The sequence below is a fragment of the Magnolia sinica genome, chromosome 6 (assembly GCF_029962835.1).
Source record: "Magnolia sinica isolate HGM2019 chromosome 6, MsV1, whole genome shotgun sequence".
NCBI classification, from domain to species: Eukaryota; Viridiplantae; Streptophyta; class Magnoliopsida; order Magnoliales; family Magnoliaceae; genus Magnolia; species Magnolia sinica.
In genome coordinates this window covers 7,597,950-7,619,127 of record NC_080578.1, presented here as the reverse complement: position 1 = coordinate 7,619,127, position 21,178 = coordinate 7,597,950, and the positions used below count along the sequence as shown (strand labels likewise).

Here is a 21,178-nt window from a genome sequence, read left to right as displayed (position 1 = left end):
TGGCCCACTTTAGTGGATCATCCTGAATTTCAAGCGACGTTATCTTCATGGTGGAACCCACCTTTTGCATCACCAGAACGTCCGGAACCGGACACATTAGCATGCGGAGGGTCGTATAGGACCATTCTTCACATTAAACAACACCTACCTCATCAGACTGGTGACGACCGGACCAATTCCTCTTCACAAAAGCCCAGTAAAAACGACAGGCATCTATCGGTAATGATGTATCACCTAACATTAATCAAGGTGGCGAAATATAGGCACTGAATGTCACTTCAGCGGACTACAATACAGATATTTCCTAAGATGCAAGACGCCAAATTACCGGCCATTTCAAAATGCCCCCATCCACCAATAAATCCCTGCTTAAAACAGAGGGGAAAAAAAAGAAAAAAGAAGCCATATCTAGTTAAAGAGTCCATCCTGGGGCCATAATCATGTCGGTGATAGAGAAGCGAGTTGCAGTCTAATCAACCGTTAGGACACCCGTCACTTAGGGTCGTCTGACTTCGTGGTTTTTTGGGTGGCTCTACAACTGGAACCTACAAGTCGAACTGTGATCACTGTATATGGGTCATTAACTAGATGGTGGAATGCGGTCGTGTCCATATGATCTCGTGTGGAAGTTTAAAAAGAAACATCAGCTGAAGTGGACATTGCGGCAGAACAGCCCTAATAGACCGTGAGTAGGAATGCTCCATTCTCAGTCATGCAGAGGGATCTGGGCCATTCATCTAGTAGCCCACATGGATGGGCTGAAACTGGTCACAAACCAGATGATCTCAAATGTCCAATCAATCACAAATGGTTGGATAAGATCATAATGACAGAAGTAGACGCATTTGATTGGCAAGGTCTCCTTGATCCAACTGGAAACTCCCATCTACAGCAGTGCCCGATGGATTGAGACCGGAGATCAAGATAAAGGTGGCCTCATTTTCTTCTACATGAAAGGATCTAGCAAGAAAAAATAATAAATAAAGATACTGTGGCTGAATCATTTCACTGTCCAATGGTGATGGATGGTTGTTCTGATTAAATGCTGCATATTCGCCATTGCTAGCTGATTTTGATCAGACGGTGACAAGATTCACCACCAGCAAATATTCCTATGGCCGAGCAGTTCCATGGCAATAACTGTCTTGATTGCCTCATCTAAACTGATGACACGGGAGCAAGCTTTAAACCTTCTGTCAGCTATCAAAATCCTTTTCTTTTAACTAATTTGCATTTTCCAGATGGAACACAAAAACAGTGGTCTCCAGCTGAATAGCACAGCTGGTTATGGATGCTTACAAAAAAGTTAAAAAATAATAATAAGAAGAATTTTAAAAAACAAACAAACAAACATTGACAAAATTTTGGGAAAACAGAAAACCGCCTACTTTTATACACTCACCTGAGAGCATTTCTTCAACTCTCCAAGGTAATGGATATCTGCCTTTGAGACATTCACAATGCCAGACTGCTCGGCAACCTTCTTGATCAGAAGCTTTAGCAATGGGACCTTTGAAAGGGTTTTGCATGATCCGACCATGATCAACTTCTTCTGTACCCACAATAGCAACAACTGTCATTGATCATCATGGTATTTCAAACAGCATGCCATCCTACCAAATCGGCATAGGGAAACAGGAAATCAAAATGTCGATATACGTTATACACCATTGCAACAGCAATTTTTTTTAAAACCATGCTTATAGGCATGCAAATGGTCAGTACTACCCAAATGGCCCATATCTTGTGAATGAAAATTTAGAGCAGTTAGATTAACTTTCCTAAGCTAGCTAAATTAATCATATTGATGCATTTTCACATGTGAAACCGAGTTCTGCTTCAAGCTTAATTGGTTCCCTGATAGGACTATTCATTGGAAAGTGTGACTGAGTAATTCTCAGGGGTTTCTATTACGAGAATCTAAAAGTTCTTTCCCCTGCTGAATGCTCCTGATGTGGCAGAAATAATTTACAGCACCTAGATGGCATCAAATGGTTAAACTGGGGCCTTGCTATCTGCCATTAAGAACCTCGAAGAAAAAAGCTAACATCCAACCATACGGTTGTAATGGGTTAATGGGATATGGAGTAGATTTTATAGATGTATTACAATTTCCACAGTTTTGTATTGAGAATTTGAGAAATGCATAATCAAAATCCACTGTAAATTTACACAATCAATCAAATGGTTGAAATAAGTAATACTACGGGTTATACAATTTGATCTATAAATGTAATTTTACATTTTTAGTGCTAAAAATATACGGTGAATATAAATTTAGTTTATTTGTTTGGGAAAAGAAATGGGATGAAAATATAGAAATGTCACATCAAAGACCAGTTTCAAGCTCGATATGTCTTGACATCGGTATTCCGCTAGTTTAGAAGAGTCCATGCAACATATTGTGCTTGTTTGTTGGGTATTGTGAATGTGTAGAAATGCATTGTTCAGAAACCAGAAACTTGGACTCAGCTTGGCCAACCAATGAGTCAAGACTTGGATGAGTTGATACAGTGACTCAGCTTAGTCTCGTAAATTTTGATTAGGTCCCAGCTCGAAGTGTCGGTATCGCTAGCCGGGGATACGGAAACAATATCGATGGCACCGATAATATTGCTGATAACTGAAAATGTGGGAAATATGGGGAAAACGGTGGAATTTTTCAATGGAACTTCATGAGATGCTAAAATACACATTTGCACATTTAAGAACCAAAAAATAAAATAAAATTTGCAAAAAGAATGCATACATAATAGGTTTCCATTTAATGGGGGTGTAAAAGCATGTGTTGTTGTAAGAAATCAATCCAACCATATCATCCATCCCATTTATCCCTCCAACCTTCCATCCAAACATCTATTGATATTTAGGAATATCGCCAACACATGATATTTCCCAACAAATTGTTCACAACTAAAAAAGAAACGAAAGATTGTGATCTCGATATCACCATGTTGTGATAATGATAATATCATAGACAAATTGAACACTGTATAGAACCAGCCCACAAAATATGAAATGAGAATTTTTTAAGACAGATTTTTGGCGATATTATCGAAATATCGCAAATACATTGGTGATACAAGCAACACTTGGAATTTACACAATCGAAAATGTTGGCGATACACCGGCGGTATCGATGCATTGGAAATACAAGCAACACCTGGAATTTACACAGTTGAAAATATTGACGATATCGATACATTAGCGATATTTAGTGATATATAGCGATACATCGCCAATAACTATAATTTTTTATACTACGTTATCAGTATCGCTACGAGTGTTATTGGTATCACCGAGCTAGAGATGCAGATACTATCAGAGATATTTCGATAATATCAGAGATAATGTTATTAGGTCTATTATATTTTTAGTCAAAATTGGGGGAAAAATACAAATACAAATAACATGTCATCTGATAGTAATGTATTCAAAATAATCATTAATAATAATATATATTATGATAAATTTTCAACTATGTGAAAGGGATATTATTCATTTTAATACCTATTATATTCATCAGTAGAGAGAAGAAAGAAAGAATCCATGCGTCACCCATCATCTCAATAATCAGGAACATCAATTGGTAGGGTAGCTTAGAAGAAAAATCAGTGGGATGACCATTTGTATGAACATATATGACAAACCAAATAGAAAAGAAAAGGGATTTACAAATAAACACATCTTAGGACTTGTAGTACCATGTAACTTTGCATATGGTGAATAAAACAAATGTATTTTGGGCTTATGAAGAATGAGAAGAATGAGATTAGGAAAGGAGTAGAAGATTAATTTTGAAATAAAAAGAACTATAATCTAATCAAGGATATTAATTGATATGGAATTGCTATTGAAAAGTAAAAATATTGCTAATAAAACCAAAGAAAATCAGTCCACTAACAACAAAGACTTTTGTTGATTAGTTGATTTTACCAAATTTTTTTATAAGGGATCAACTCGGTCTAGAATTCACGACTTGATGGATCAGCCAAGTCATTGTAAAACCTGGCCAAGTTGCCTAAAACTCATTATACAGAAATGATCCACAACATGGATTGGTCAGGTTTTTGGCCAATCCGAGTAAACTCGGACAAGTCCCTAGTTGACTCACCAAGTTTTCAAACAACGTTAAAAAAAGAAAAAGAAAAAAAAAAAAAAAAAAACACTTAGAATTAGTATCGTTTATGCAAGTTCAAAAAGGCATCAATATTCATACCAAATTTGATGAATATGGATCAGTCATAATAAACTGATGAATGCCGAGCTCTGTCATCAGTATGCATGTGTTCAGGTAACCTAGTGCCAACATACCAAGTTCAGTCATTTGAGGATGGGGTTAACTGAAATCAAGAATGAGCAAATATTCCATTGTCTTCATCACAGATTCCTCGCATCTATTTGGAGTAGGCTGTACGAATCCCGTTTAAACTTTAAACATGAATTGTCATTTTGCCTGGTAGAAGTTCAACAACCAGCTGTCCACCTGACATCAACCCTCTTCAATGACAACTATCATCAGCATCTTGGTATGGAGCAACACCCTTTGCTGACGCCATCACAGACCCACACGGCCACAAATTATGGAAGGCCTAGAAGTATCAATCAATGAAGCAGCTGAACGTTGGGATGTCGTCCAGTCCATCCTCTCCCTGATGACTAAGTTGGCACTGAAGCAATTTTAAATCTAAAGACAAAATAATTATTAATGTTAAAGCTGATTAATACAGGCCATATGATCATATGGTGCACCCTTTGAGGATGGTATTTTTATTTTATAACTTCAGTAAATAAGTGGAGGGATCCAACCCTAACCTCTCTTTTACTCTTTTCCATTCTTTTCTTTTTTCCTCTCCTCTTGCCTTGTCTTTCTCTATTATCACAAACTTTCAATTAATAAAACATCTTATCGAAAAATTTAAATCCTAAAAAGATCACAAGTTAAACAAGCTGACGCACTTGAACAAAAAATTGGAAATTATAACCCAGAGAAATGCAGCAAAAGGAAAGGGATGATGATGAATGAAATGTCAAATTTGGTTAATATTTTAGTGTGAATATGAATTTGAAAGCAAGTGATTAAAGCAGTAATGGAGCATTTGGAGAGGCATAGCTACCAACCTTTGCACGAGTTATAGCCACATTGATCCTATGCCAGTCCCCAAGCAGAGTAGAATGAGAAGCCCGTAAATTTTCACTGGATCTTACAAAGGACACTAATATGCAGTCTTTATCCCTTCCCTGATTAATTAACACAGGTAGAGCATAAATTAATAAGCATCCCGGGCCTGTCACACTCCCGAGTAACAATGACCATAGAGTCAATTGAAAATTAAGGAACATAATGTTAATCTTTTGTAAGCAAATCAATGAATCTATAAAAATTAACCAAAATGGTGTGGCACTGTTTCACTAGACAAGCACTCCAATTTTGCTAGAGGCTAAGTTCAGTAATGAAAAGGGATATGTCAACATATTTGGAGAACATATATAACACTTGAATGTCAAAGATCACTCGGCCATTTTGAAAACCCAGGGAGATAGTTATTTCTTTGCTGGAAAGTAGTTAAGCATCCATTTGCATTCTGTCATGGGATAACCTGGTATTTGTCAATGGTGTGTATCTCCACGGATGGTGTGCCAACAACACGCCGGATGAGATTTGCCTGTGAGTTGTAGGGGGTAATGATGCCGATCTCATCCCCAAGAATGCCTCTGTTTAACAGCTCCTCAGTAACCTACATGATAAATAATAAAAACATGAATGACTACAATTAAAATTAGCAAGTTGATTTCATTTTGAATACACTGAAGGAATGATATCAACAAAGAAACTTAAAATAAATAAATAAAGGGATTCAGGTAAAGGTCATACCTCTTTGACAATGTACGCTTCAGTTGGGTTGTTTACAGCCTTATGTTCCTTTTTTTCTAAAGCAGGCAGCATATCTAGTTTGTGAAAATGTTCATTTAGTTCAGTCTCGGTACCAAAAATCTAAGATTGGAAATCAAGAAAACATCTAAAAACATCTCCAACCTGTGCTGATAAATGCAACTGACTTGTTGTGATCCAGGACCTGAAATTTTTGAGAGCAGAAGCTGAGCACAAATGAAAATGATGAAGCATGAGAAGATGCATCATAGAAATCATGCATGCATAGGCAATGCCATGCAAAATCGACCACTGTATTCAATCCACATGACAATCATGTACAAATACAAGTACACTTGTGTGTAAAGACAGGAACCATTAGTGAGCATGTGCATAGTAACAGTATAGAGTTGCAGAAATGTGAAAGAAAGCAATAGCAGCTTGGGGTGCAGGAAGGAGGAAGTGTCCATTTCAAAATGTTGGCATGTACAAAGAGCTCTGGTGTGGATGCATGAGTCTGAAGCACAATTTGAAGCAGGAGAGACACCTGGGTAAAGGGTTTCTTCAGTTAAGGGTGACAATGATGCATGAGATTGTTAAACACTGGCAGAAGTTTATGAAATGAATTTAACCTTTTGATATTTGCAAACAGAATAATACGTTGGTTATAAAGTGAAACATAGTTTACTGATATTGGGGAAAAGAGGAGTCAAGAGGCCCATTGTCTCTACTGCTTATCCCTTTAGCATGATCTCTAGTTTAGAAGTGGCCAATCAGCCCCCAAATCTCACTTGATTTAACTTTTCCGCATCCTAAACTAGTAACTAGTTAAGGAAATGAACTTAACCTTTTGATATTTGCAACAGAATATTATGTTGGTCAGGAAGTCTGAAATAATGGTTTTGTGATATTGGGAAAAACAGGAGACCTTTTACCTTATATGGGTTAGGTTGTGGACGACAAGAGGTCCATTGTCTTGGATCTATTGCAATCCCATTAGCATGACAAGTGTTGTCAAAATCCTATGATTTACGACTTGAGTCAAATCTCAAACAAAACAATCCCACCTTGAATCCCTTTTTATAGGAATCCTACAATTTACGATTCAAACTATACTTATTCTCTTCTATTTTAAGCTTCACCTGGCTTTCATTTTATGTTTTCAAATTGCTGGGGACTTTGAGAATCAATTAGAAAAGGTAAATTATTTTATTTGTTCTTTATAAGAGATTAAACGCTACCTCTTCAATGTTAAATCTTGGAGCTTCTTTTATGAGTTCATACTTCTTAACTGGTCAAATTGATGTTTGACTTATTTGGAACGTTTTTATGGATGATTATGATCATGTTGACTTATATGTATTGTGGAACGATGTTTAGAAGTCAAAATATCCTTTTTCAAAGGTCTATAATTCAAATGTTGCTTTTCCAACATGATTCTACATTCAAAAAAGGCAACAAGAACATAACATATTGAAGGATCCTCGTGTGTTTTTAAGGGAAATTTCTTGAAAGACAAAATAAAAGGAAAGATAAGAACCCTATAACACTATCATGATATGGTATTGCTTGGTGCATATTGATGGCAAAAGGATGATCGAGGAGTTTTTTTTTTGAAAAAAAAAAAAAACCTTATTCATTTATATTTTCAATTTTTTTATCAAATTTTTAAGAAAAATTTTATATATATATATATATATATATCTTACAATTTGCAATACGGTAACTATTTTGACAACATTGAGCATTATTGCTAGTACAGGAGTGGCTAATCAGCCTCCTAATCTCACTTGATTCAGCTTCTCTTCCTCAGGTTGAGACAGAATATAAGACCTTGTTGCTGCAATAGATTGGCCTGTAGAAAAGGTAATACTGCCAAGCTTGATATCCCATCCTGAGAGCCTTTGAGAGAATAGGCCATGGTGGCTGATCAGAGATTTTTCATATACAGATTCCCAGGAAAATAAGAATGAATCAGTTAAGGCCAATAAGGTCAGCTAACTTCATTGATGGAACATAGCAATTACAGTCATGCATTTATTTCCTTGGTCTGAATTTGCAATATTTAGAGTTGACATTTTGGGTGAATAATATTTTGTATCCTAGAATCCAAACTGTTGAGCATCAATAAATGGCTTCATTATCACATGAGGAAATTATTCCAGGTCGTTCAAAATTCAAACAGGGTGTTGAGCCTGGATTCCAAAAAAAAAAAAAAAATCCCCTTGTAACTTGCATTAGAGAAATACATAAGACAACTAATACAATTATTAGAGAAGGATTAGTTTACCTCCTTTAGCCATGACATAATATGCTTTGCACTTGAAAACTCAAGCTTGGCATTTGCTATTTTGCCTGAACCACAACGCAATCTGTTTCCGTATATCAGGGCATTTGATAGTTCCATAATACCAGCACACATGCGATACTGCATGAGACAAGATATTTCAGCTCACATAAGTAACCACTATAAGTGCAAATAAAGGAGAAAGTAAGCCATCTTAGAAAAGACAATGGTCAATAGATCATAGAAACCTGGCATTGCAAAGCTGAAATTGCCTGAGGATGAGCTTCGGAAAGCCTGCAAAACAAGCTAATCCCCATCCCATTTTCCCGGGCCTCTGTGCTCTAAAAAATAACTACTACACCTGGTCAGTCAAACGATAAGTGGAACAGTGGCAGATATTTTAAAGATTTAGAACTGAAAGAAACATGGATGCTTACTTGAACAAGTGGGGGTAGCTGGTAATGGTCTCCAACAAGAACAAATGTCGAAGCAAACATCAATGGCCCTAAAGATACCTGAGCACGGAAAACAAAATCACCGACTTCAATGGAAAAATGGATAACCAAGTAAGATATAGTGACAATCATTAATGCTGATATCAACCTCATATAGCAGTTTAAGAAACACATGCCCCAAAAAAGATAAACAATTATAAAAAGGATGCAAGGGTACATACAATTTCCCTTTTTTAGGTCCAACTTCAGAGGCTAGGACCATGTGTGATTATTTTTGTTACATCAGCAGCATCACATTAGGCCATTTACTTTGAAGCAACAAAAATTTTAATTTGGGTTTGTTGTTTATGACCAATGAAAGGCCCATAATCACCTCCAAGTCCTTCAGACACATACACATTGCCTCATTCAGTCCTAGGATGTTATGACATCGAGTAGTTGAAAACGGAAAGGACAAAGGAAGGACACTTCGGCCCTTCTTGAAGAAAGGCATGAACCTCACTTCTTTTTTTCTGGATTTTTTAACTGAAAATACCAAGAACTGAGGAAAATGCCCAAAAAAAGGTAAAAGCAAAGAACATAAAAATGAGAAATATTTTAATAAAAAAAAAGTTTGGTGCCTGAGTTTTCAGGTACAAACTGTCTATGATACTAGAGTACAGATAACCATAACAAGTACAAAAAGGACTTGTATCCTGAGGACATCCAGTCATACCTCCAAGTCCTTCAGACACATACACATTGCCTCATTCAGTCCTAGGATGTTATGACATCGAGTAGTTGAAAAGGGAAAGGACAAAGGAAGGACACTTCAGCCCTTCTTGAAGAGAGGCATGAACCTCACTTCTTTTTTTCTGGATTTTTTAACTGAAAATACCAAGAACTGAGGAAAATGCCCAAAAAAAGGTAAAAGCAAAGAACATAAAAATGAGAAATATTTTAATAAAAAAAAAGTTTGGTGCCTGAGTTTTCAGGTACAAACTGTCTATGATACTAGAGTACAGATAACCATAACAAGTACAAAAAGGACTTGTATCCTGAGGACCTCCAGTCATACCGTACCACCATACGTAACTGTGAAGCCAGGCTGTTGTGGGGCGTATGTAGTGTGTAGATGACATACAACACAATCCAAAGGTGTGCACTCCCAGGATGGTCACATGCCCTAAAAATCAGGCCAATCCAGCCACAAAGTAAGCTACAACATAGAAAACAATGGAAATACGCCCAATAACCTCCAAATTCAAGTGGTGGAACACAACTGATAATTTGATTGGTCAATTTTATGGGAATTCTTATCATCATGATGGAGCACATCTTTGGATAGGATGGATTCCATGCACATACATGGGCCACACTACATGAATTTTGGGAGTTGTGGTGGTTATACATTGTCTTCTATGCCTTGCCCATCTGATGATTGGATTGGCCTGATTTTTCAGCTGGGTGCACGTCGTGCTATGGTGCATCTTTTGGATGGTTTGGCTGTGATCTACACCCACGTGGGGCCCACAATAGCTATGTGGCAACATTACTAAAGGTGGCACCAGTATCACTGGAGCACTCCCCATGGGTCCTCTTAAATCCAAATTCTCAGGACACAGGTTACAAGTATAATCATGTTCAAATACTTCCCTAACAATATCAAAGGTTGTCTTTATAGCCCCTATTCATATGTTCATTGTAAATGCTAAATAATTGATAGGTCTGGTGTTCAAAACCTCAGTAGATATGAAGTTCAAGTCCCTCGAATGGGGGTACCTTATCCTTACCCTTCTCCAGGTATCAGGAGATCCCTCTTGGGTACTGAAATTTTTTTAAAGATACTGAACATCTTAGTAAACCATCGATATTAATTGATATTTGATACAACTACAAGCAGTAGATAGTTAATAAACATTATTAATCAATTGTTAAGACACTAAACAATCACTATGTAAAAAAATCAGCACCAAGCTTTATTGGAAGCCAGGTCTCTGCTGGAAGAATTCTTCAGATATGCATGAGCATAGGGATCTGGATTTGAAGAGGCCTTCTAACATAAAGTTTTGTGAGACACTTTCTATTTATATACACGGGATGGAATCTAACATTTTGCAAAATAATCTTGATCTGCAGAAGAGTAGGAACTCCTAGAAAAAAATCACTTTTGTTTACATATGGAAGAATATGTTGAGCTGAACTTCATACTACAAAGAGAACCTCAAGGTCTCCATCAAGGACAGGGAAATCAAGCCCGGCTTGTTTATGATGTGAGTGTCCCTCCACCCTTGTCTAGTATGTTCCCGTTGGGAGTTCCACTCCGCATATGCGGGGGAATGTTAAAGTCCCTCAATATACATTCATACACCATCCTCTAATGGCTTGAGCCTTTAGAGCAGGTGGTTATTTGACATGGTATCAAAGCATTAGGTCTTCCGTTCGAGTCCAAGGAGTAGCGAATATGGCTCCCTAATATATTATCCCACATGGGGCCGTTTATGGTGTGATTTGTGAGTGTCCTCCACCCTTGCCTAGTATGTTCCTTTGCAGAGTTCCATCCCGCATGTGTGGGGGAGTGTTAAAGACCCTTGATATACATTGATATGCCATCATCTAACGGCTCGAGCTTTTAGAGCAAGTGGTTGTTTGACACAACCATTTTGTGGTGCTTGTTAAAGTAAACCAAATTTAACTTTCATGGATATGACATCTAAGAAAATGAAACAACCAACGGGTATATGACAAGATTACCCACAAATAGTAAATCCATTATGAAAGCACCATATTTCACCAACAGAATATAAAGATGTAAAAAATTAAAACATCATATTTCTACTACAAGCAGGGCACACCTTCAACTTCAAATACACACATAATGCTCACTTCAAACCAATCATATGCATGCTATGATACTTCCTACCACCATATATGACTCCGATTGAAACTATCCTGCACTATTCAGAAGGTTTTAAATAGTGTTGTACTGCACAAAAAGCTCTCAAGTAGGACTAACATGAAGTAAACAAAAGCACAAAGTGAGAAGAGAGTGCACATACAGGCAGGGTTGTCTGTCCAGCTTCATCCATTATACATATGTCAAACTTCTTGTGTGCAAGCAAGGGATGGTTTATCCCCAAGCAGGTAACACCAACGACACTGACTTGGTTGATTCTCAGTTTAATTTCCTCCAAACTATGTGTTTTTGTTGCTGTCACAAGAGAGGATTCAGATATGCATAAAGCATATAAAGAAACAGCAGGATAAAAAATAATAATAATAATAATAAGCCAATCTAACCTGAAAAACAATTTCCACGAACTTCATCATGCACTGCTTCATCTCTTCCAAGACGTACAAAATCTATGCCCTAAAATGGCCAATGTGTTAAGCAAAATGCAAAGAACTCTTACAAGAAAAAACAATACTCAGGAAATGAAATCAAAGATAGGTTCAGTTTACATGATGAAAAAATATTCTCCAACAATGAACACAGACAAATTCATGTTTCCTCTTCCACCATGAGAAATTGTCATTCTCCAAGAAAATGCAAAACGGATTTCTGAATTTCTTTTCTTCTTTTATTAGAAGGATGTTCGAATTTGATACTAGGAAACTTTACACACCAGAGTTTGAGATCATTCTACAAATTGTGTCAAACAATTCACAACAAGATTACAACAGTCATTCTTTTGAGTCATACAGTTATTACCGGTGTTCCAGTTATTGGCAATAATAACGATATTATCACTGATAATATTGGAATCGCTGGCAATACCAAAACCTCCATGAATTGTCTCTTTTCCAGGTTTCGACGATATATTTTATCAATACTTTACCATATCGCTACAGTTTCACCGAATCTTCTTTATAAACCCTCCCCTATATTGACGAAATTATCACCGATACTTGTCGATACGGTAAACTGTGCTTGTAAAGTGTGTAAATGGGCAAAAAATAGAGAATCAAAAAAAGAAAAAGAAAAAAATTGAGAATGTTTTTTTGGGATCTTGTGGGGGGTTGATTTTGACCATTCATCTTCAAGCATTGTGAACAAATCTGTGTTTTAGGGGAGAAAACAAAGCTCAAAACCTTAGTAGGCTGGAACACCTAAGATATGAAAAAATTGGAAAAAAAAATTGCATTTTGTCTTTCTTTTTGCATGGAACACCCAGATATTGTTGATGAGGAGCGGGATGATGATAATGATGAGGGTATGGCAAATATCCCGAGAACTATGTTACTTAGAGGGATAGGAGTGAGTAGGAACAAGTGATGCACGAGTCCTTGGCACCGGGTTGGGATAGAGAGTAGAGGAGACGTCTTGAAAAGATTAGGTTGTCGTTTGAGGCCTCTACACGTGAGGTTGGTGGTAGTAAGGAAGATGGGGGCAGAAAATGGTGGTGGGTCCAGCTCAGGTGCGCCTAGAATGCTCACGTTACAGATGCACTATTGCAGGTGCAAAGCAGACGAGACTAAAATATTTATGGAGCATGATGGGATTCCAGAAGACTATAGGGTGCGCCATAGCTAGGTAGTTTATTTCAAGCCACATACCACCACATACAGCGCCCAATCACCACTTTCATGATATGATCGACATCGTCCAACGTATCGAGCAAAGTGTGAAGCCTCCAACGCCAAAGGAGATCTTGGGGGTCTATCTCGATCGTGAGTATGAGGTGCAAGCTTAGATAAAGAAACTCAAGCTGAACTAGAGACATACGGAATGACAGTCATGTGCGATGGATGTATGATATCAACAAACTTGTCTATTATCAACTTAATGGAGTATTGCAAAGCAACCAATTTTCCACAAATCTATTAATGCATCCGCCCACATAAAGCATCACTACTATATATAGCCTTTTGAAGGAAGGGCTTCGAAAGGTGAGCTTGAAGAATGTTGTGCAAGTACTGATGGACAACAACAGTGTGTTCGTCTAAGTGAGGAAGAAGTTGACGAAGAAGTATTTATTAGACCTCGTGCGCAGCTCACTTCATTAACATAATGCTTGGATCGATAGGTCAAAGAGAGTTAGTTAGGACCATTATGCAGCGAAGGAAGGTGACGAACTTCATATAGAGTTTGCTGACCGCAATGCACGATGAGAATCGGGGAAATATTGCCTGACCTAGTGCGACACGGTTCACAACAAACTTTATCACACTCAAAAGCTTATATAAGCATAGACCGAGGCTAAAAGGATTATTAAGATCTAAGAGATATTTGGAGAACCAAAGAAAAACCCAGAGTGCACAGAGGGTTGCAAAAATCGTGCTTAGTGATTCCTTCGTTGATACATTTTGTGATGTCATTGGCACCTTGCAACCGATTTATAGGATCCTTAAGGTCACAAATGACAAGACGTGGCCTTCAACGGGATCCTTAGATCCTAGTTTCATTTTATTTAAAGATCTTGTGTGACGATGTTAGTAGCCTAGGCTATGATCATGCATGATGTTCTTTTGGTTTTCGTGGGATTCGTGATGATTATGGGAATGCTTGTGTTTTTTTGTTAATTATCTTAATTCTGCTACTTGATCTCACATCTTATTTGGTTCATGCACTGGTCCTGCATCACCATGTGAGTACATTTATTTCTTCAAATAATCAAATAGTATGGTTAATAGTTAGGGCTGAAAGTCGGGCAGGTTGGTGCTCAACCCTAACCCAACCCAACCCAATCTCGGGTTGGGAATTCTCAACCCAAGCCCAACCCAAGCGGGCTCGGTCGGGTTGATCAGGTTGGTCGCGTGTATACATGCTAATATTTTCGTTATTATATTAGTTTATTATATTTCAATATAGGACCTTTTTTTGAATCTATGATTTTATTAATGATATATGTGATTATTCATCATAAAGAACTTCATTTTTTTCTTTAAAAAATCAAGCTAAAATATAGGACAACTGCTCATTTAAAAGTCATGTAGCATAGCACGCAATCTATTTGGGAGAGAGAAATCCGGCATATCTTGTTAGCTTGAGTCCTTGGAAATGACGTGGACAAATGAGACCCGACATCACTAGTGTGCCTTTGACAAAAACGATCCACACTCAATTATAATTTATAAGTAACTTATATATTGATTGGGTTCAGGTTGGGTCGGGCAACCCGAGACCTCAACCCGAGCCCAACCCAAGTTTTATCGGGTTAGTGTTTGTATAGCCCAAACTTGAAATCAGACCCGATATATCCTGCCCGAGCCCAACCCAATGTTGGGTCGGTCGGGTTGAACCCGCCCAACTTTCAGCCCTATTAATAGTTGAGCAACTGCATTTTCCATTTGAATTAATACATGCTTCTAATCAACTAGCAAGCAAGTGGTGGGTGATGTACGAAGGCAATGTTCTCACATTGCAGTTAATCGCCATCCAAGTTTTTGCCCAAATTGTCTCCTCGTCACATGCACGAGGAATTGAAGCATGTGGTAACTCATACACACAAATAACAGAAACATACTCGGTTATGAAAAGCTACAAAAGCTCAAATAATGCCACTACAATATAAAGTTGAAAGACAAGCAGCTATGGGCAAAGCGTGACATGGAGGCACATCATGACCTGTTGTACCTACTGTCAATAGGCACACTGGCATATCTCGCTAACGATGTTAAGGGCACACTTTATGAGTGGGTCAAGTTAACTGATATAGATGGTGTTGAGAGAGACCTTGCTCTAATGATAGTTGAGGGAGCAATGTCTCTTCATATTAACGTCAAGTCGTCAACTAGGTTCGGAATGAGCAAAGGACCGAGCCCAACTCCTTTGGTGTTTGATCAGAGTCTAGTACATTTTGATAAGGATGGCAATGTATAGTCACGGCCTACTCCACGACATCGAGTAATCTAGAGCGAGGATGAGACTTTACTCGCAACTAGTGGTGGCAATGAGGATGGTGAGGACGATGACGAAGCTAATGGCAGTGGTAATGGAGAGGATGAAAGTTGGTCTGACAAGAGTGCTAACAACAGCGGGGGTGAAGATGATAGCATTGGGAGTGGAGGCGACAGTGCACAACAGGTCAAAGTTAGCGATCTGTTAGCCAAATCCACTGAAGATGCCACTTTGACCACGCCACTTAGGACGAAGGCCATTGATATTATCCATCACCCTTGAGGAGAGTAAGTAGAGCTCAGTCAACATTTCCAATATTGAAAGAGTGAGAATAAGGCCACACACACCAAGGAGTCTCTTACACGTAGCCTTTCATCGATAAATATCAATTTAGAACAGTAGAACTCCACTTCCATCCCACCTTATGCGCATAAGGGTATTATGGTTATGGATATGGCAGCTACAACATTCAGACACAGTTGTCCAACTACAAACATGCACGAATGCAGGATAGCACTTACATTTATGGATAGAGGGGGATATTCGAGGTACCCACAATGTGATTGAGCTCAATTCTATCTGGGAGTCGGGGTTAGAGTCAATCTGTTTCCCCAATACCCTGCTCAGCCACAGTCAGCTACCATCATGCAGTATCACATCCAGCATAATTGTACAATTCAAGAAAGATGAGTACCAGAGATGCATGAGAGTACCTCAACTAGTATAAATAAACAATGACCTAGGCACGGTACTGCCAATACTAGAGCAATAGTACTATAGCCAACAAAGTGAAGATAGCTATAACGACTTCAAGCCACCTTGTAACTCCATGTGGGTAAGACGTACGAGGGATGGCCACATAAGTACATTTTTCAATTCCTTTACTTTTTGGATGTCTTAGTTATTGTTTGGTAGCTGAATTTGTATTATATTAACTTATTTTGGTTAGTATGCATTGATTTTTTTTTTATGAAGGCACATGCTTTAGGCCCCTATTTAATGAAAACTTATTATGTATGGTTCTTTTTGTAATGTCTTATTCCTAAATATGTAAATATGTGCCTTTTATTATCTCCTAAAGTTTCATTAAAAAATTCCACTGCTTTCCCCATGTTTCCCTAAATCAACGATACATTTCCTACTATCAACAATATCCATACGTGTTTTTGTATCATCAGTCAACAATACATGTAAAGATACCAATACTAGAGACATTGGCCATACTTCCCCATAACCCGGAAATAGCTAGTGTGCCAAAGAATAGGGAACAAGGTTTCCAACAAAGATGAAATAGAATTATTACACCTAAGCATGGTTAGTTGCAACTTGCTTCCAATAGATTTATCTTTCGTTACATGCAATAAAATTAAACCAATCAAAGCAAATTTACAATTGAGAAATCTCCTCTCTACTAGAGTGCATTAGATGAATTCCTAAGTGCCTTCTGCTATGTGCACATTCAGTGTGCTAATGCAAGAGATATCCATAGCATGGAAGGTTGGAGTCTTGATGGGGACATCACATGACACACGCCACTACACACGTATCAAAGGAGGCAAGCCCCAGTCTCCCTGTAGCTAGGAGAGTACCCGTTCGAGTTTAGAGGAGTTGAAAAGACCACATAGCATGTACGAGCATCATCAAAGACCCCACATTGGAAAGATGTTTGTGAGTTGCATGGAGGACGAGCTTAGACTTTGGACGAGTTTTGACCGTTGGATCCGCCTTGATCATGGACATCGTTGGGATCGATCAAACACTTAGGATTATAGTTATTTTGGTTCATTAGCATTTAGTTTACTTTTGAGGCTTTAGTTACATGTTTATTTGGTTTTAGGTTTCGCAAGGGGGTATTTGCACAAAGTAGGGGGTTAGAAGCAAACTTGGGGAGGGGGGGGGGCTCATGTTGGATTGAATGAATTTTAAGCATGTTCTCTTCTTCCTCTCATGTGATTTGAGACTTTCAAGGTGTGAATCCAACGTTAACTACAACGTGTGAAGCCTAGATATCTTCTTCTTTATCTCAACTACAAGGTATTTTCCCTCCTCTCTCTCAATCCATCAACCCTTTACTCTCTCTTTCTTCTTTCCCCTACAATCCAAGGATCTAAAACTCATCCCATTCTAAAATCCCAAAGAAATTAGTCCGTGAGCAGCCAGGACTAACCATACGCCAACCATACAGACGTGACTGTACGGCCAGCAATATGCACTCCCTCTTCCCCACTTGTTTCCCATAGTTTTCCCCTTGATGCCCTCTTAGTGCTACATTAAAAACCCTAGCTTCTAAACCTTAATCTAACCCTAAACCTAAACCCAACTTTTCCCCAATTGTGAAACCCTAGTCCTTCCCCAATTTTCGCAAACCCTATTTCTATCTATTTTGGGTAAACCCTCATTAGATTTGAGTTGTTCCCTTAAATGTTAGTCCTAGCCCTATGTTAATAGGGGGGTTTCTTAATCCCATTGGGACTTATTGCTTTAGTATGTTAATAATTCCTATTACGAGCACGTATTAGCCTAGGATCTAACATATTGTTTACTTGTTTACTGTTTTGGATTATTTTAATATTGTTGAAATTTACGATTCATTGCTTATATAATATGGAAATCTGATTTTTTTCATCACCTTGGGATAAAAAACTTCATCATGCATCAAGTACATAGGATTTGATTAACAACTTCATTGTTTCACTAGGGACCTATTAGTTACACCAATTACATAAGGAAATGAGTAATGATTACAAATTGCGTTACTTGTCTGGTGACATCAGCTGCATTCTACTACAATGATGGTATTGCTTACATTTGATCCAGGTAAAAACTATAAAGATGACAATTTTATAATGTAAAATTGTAATGATTACAAATTCCTTTACCCGTCTCCGGTTACATCTGCATTTGATCCTAGATTTATATGTTGTAATACTTGTTTAAACAAACACTTGAAATTGTAGTCGTGGCTTATTTACGTTATGTTACCATGGAAATTGGTGAAACAAACAAGCCGTTAGTAATCGGTGAATAATGAATAAAAGAAATCAATCATAAAGAAAATTGTGATTTTATAAAATTAAGAAAACGATTATATTCCCCGTATCCTAAGGAACCAAGCATTCCAAGAACTTGACTACACACACACACACACACACATCAGGCTAGTACCAATTATAGTGCACAGCTGCACATGCAATAAATTGAATATAAAAAACATCATATGCTGATTACCATGCAATCACATGACGAAATAACCTGCTGACATTGACCAGCCAATGGGGTAAAGGAATTCATAAAATCAGGAAACAAATTTACCAAACTGAAGAAATTAAACATCAGAAAGAAATACAATATCAAGTTGCAAGCAAAACAATTATTCATCTTTCTTTATCAGTACAAAAAATATAAAATCATTGATCTTTTCCCACTGACATAATCATTTTCTTTAAGATCACAGTTTTTGAAATGCTTACAGTTTGTTCTCAACAATTAAATCAGTTGTAAACTGAATGCCTCAATACTTAGTTGTGCAAAATAGAAACACAAATTTGGCGGTGTCATTCTATCATCAAGGTGATTGTTTAGCATCAAGAAGAGCAGTAATCTCTAGAACACGAAACTTGCCGATAAAACTATACATCTGGGATGGAGATAACCTGACCCTTCAGCTTGATAAGCAAATTATCAATAGCTGAATTTGTGTAGGACGTAAGCAAAATGGAAGCACCTCGCATCAATAATGCCTTCACAGCATGCACCATGGTGGATGTCTTGCCTGTTCCAGGCATTCCTAGAATAAGAGCATAATCCTTCGCTGTAAGTATCTGAAAATATCAAATTATGTGATGAGGGACATATCCTATTGAACACAGATGATCAGTTCAGCACTGAGCACACTGCCCACTGAAAATAGCTCACATTTAAAGAAAATGGGATAACATAGTACGAAACAAAGGACACCGAGCAGTACGTTAGGGAAACAAACACATTATTAACCTTGTGAATAGCTCTTCGCTGATCATCATTCATATTCTTCTCTGACCGAACATATGATATTGCTGGGTCCTGACTGAATATGCCTCCACTATCAAACCTCGGTGCCTGCAACAAAACAATGATAAAAGATAATGCGATGCATTAGCAATATGTATCACATAAAGACACCGGAACTTAGGAAACTGCATGCAGATGAATCTAGTACTCACCTCTAGGTCAACAATCATCCTCCTGAGATGAGAACTTCGCGCACTTTGTACAAACAGTTGAGTGAGGTTGAATCTTCGTGTAAACAAATAAATGCAGGGAATTTAGCATATTCAAGTCTTGGTTCTTTTAAATCTAAGGTATGCACATAGAAGTCACCTTTTTACTAGCATCACTGTGATGATTTTGGAAAGGGTTTTTTCCCATATAAACCACATCCTTTATGATATTTCCAAATAAAGACCTGAAGTCTAGGCCGTTAGTTAAAAAACTCCCTACCATTAGTTAGCCATACGAATTGCATACAGATTTTACACCGTATTTTGTATATGACCAAAATGCCCATAGCTTATTTCCTACCAAATAAGTTACAAACCCAAGTAACATTAACTCCCCGTGGTAAAAGTAAAAATAAAAATAAAAATTTTAAAATAAAACAACTTTTTTACATTCCTTGTCTCCCTCTCTCTCCCACTTATACAGCAATGGCAATGGCTGCCCCAGATTGCTGTCAGTCTCTCCTGCCCTCTCCCACCCATCTGCTGCCCTGATCAGCATCTCTCTATCCCTGGAATTCAAACTTTTTGTTCGTTAGGCCCGACCATGGATGAGGCTAAGCTCACATTGGCCTGATGATCATATCCACCGTTTAAACAACTTCGACAAAATTAAAATTGAGCAATTAGGAAAATTTCCAAATGATCAACATTTATTGGCGAATTCTGGCTACATGCTAACCAGAAACATAGAAATTGTGTGATTTTCGAATATGGCCCATCAATAGTAGTTCCCAACATATAATGTGCAACTGTACCATGTATGCATAGTTTGAGTGATTGATTTGTATCTTTATTTAGGGATGGGTAAGAGTCTTGTTAGAGAAGGCAATGAAGGTTCGCACATTTCTCTTTCTTCTTCTTTTTTAAAGGAAGCCATCACCCAGCAAAACCATGTGATTTTGAACAGCTTTTTTCCAAAGGATTTCGTTTTAGACCGTACAAAAACACCAAAGGCAAATTGGTCATTCTCCCATGGCCCCACTTATAAAACTTTGATCACCTACAGCCAGATGCATGGCAACTTAATATGCAGCCCTGTTTTTCCTAAAAACGCATGTGTGGTGCATCTGGATCAAAGGAAAAATAAGGGCCCCACCATGATGATCACCTGTTGCAATAATTAGGCCAACATACTAACCAGGTGGGCCACATCTGGAGGTTGAGTCGGACCGTCTACTGGGCATTTTCTCAGGGGCGCCACTTATAATCACACCAATGGAAAATTGGTCATTTTCTCAGGTGATGCAATACAGCCTACTGCCTACAACCTACCCCATCCATAGTTTCGTATCTGTTTTCATATCAGCCATCACTTGAGGGAAAAACAGTCATTTATGTGGCTAACAACCCATTCTATGATTCTATCACTTCTCCATTAGTAAGTTTTTTTACCGTATGCCCAAATGTTAGGCCTTTATCTGGAAATACCATAAAGGATGGCATTTAAGAGGAATTTGACCAAAGGATAGGGGTTTATATGGGGGT

At 37.9% G+C, this 21,178-nt stretch overlaps 1 protein-coding gene across 8 annotated transcripts in view; it reads right to left on the bottom strand.

Moving 5' to 3' along the window:
* Nucleotides 1-1,191: 1,191 nt before the first annotated feature.
* The window catches only part of LOC131248140 (DNA replication ATP-dependent helicase/nuclease JHS1), a 41,991-nt gene continuing 22,004 nt past the window's right edge, over nt 1,192-21,178 (bottom strand). For 3 of the 8 annotated variants that reach the window (XM_058248215.1, XM_058248216.1, XM_058248217.1), the window contains exons 22-34: nt 19,637-19,709; nt 19,428-19,532; nt 19,088-19,255; nt 11,894-11,963; nt 11,653-11,804; nt 8,597-8,674; nt 8,408-8,500; nt 8,163-8,300; nt 6,038-6,077; nt 5,876-5,949; nt 5,601-5,738; nt 5,122-5,241; nt 1,192-1,552 (exon numbers count right to left, since the gene is read on the bottom strand). In XM_058248215.1, coding sequence (XP_058104198.1) covers nt 1,391-1,552; nt 5,122-5,241; nt 5,601-5,738; nt 5,876-5,949; nt 6,038-6,077; nt 8,163-8,300; nt 8,408-8,500; nt 8,597-8,674; nt 11,653-11,804; nt 11,894-11,963; nt 19,088-19,255; nt 19,428-19,532; nt 19,637-19,709 — 1,411 coding nt within the window. In that variant the 3' untranslated portion in view covers nt 1,192-1,390. Of the gene's footprint in view, nt 1,553-5,121; nt 5,242-5,600; nt 5,739-5,875; nt 5,950-6,037; nt 6,420-8,162; nt 8,301-8,407; nt 8,521-8,596; nt 8,675-11,652; nt 11,805-11,893; nt 11,964-19,087; nt 19,256-19,427; nt 19,533-19,636; nt 19,710-21,178 lie in introns of those variants that run through there. The other 5 variants (XM_058248219.1, XR_009172150.1, XR_009172149.1 and 2 more) reach the window with 5 other exon arrangements.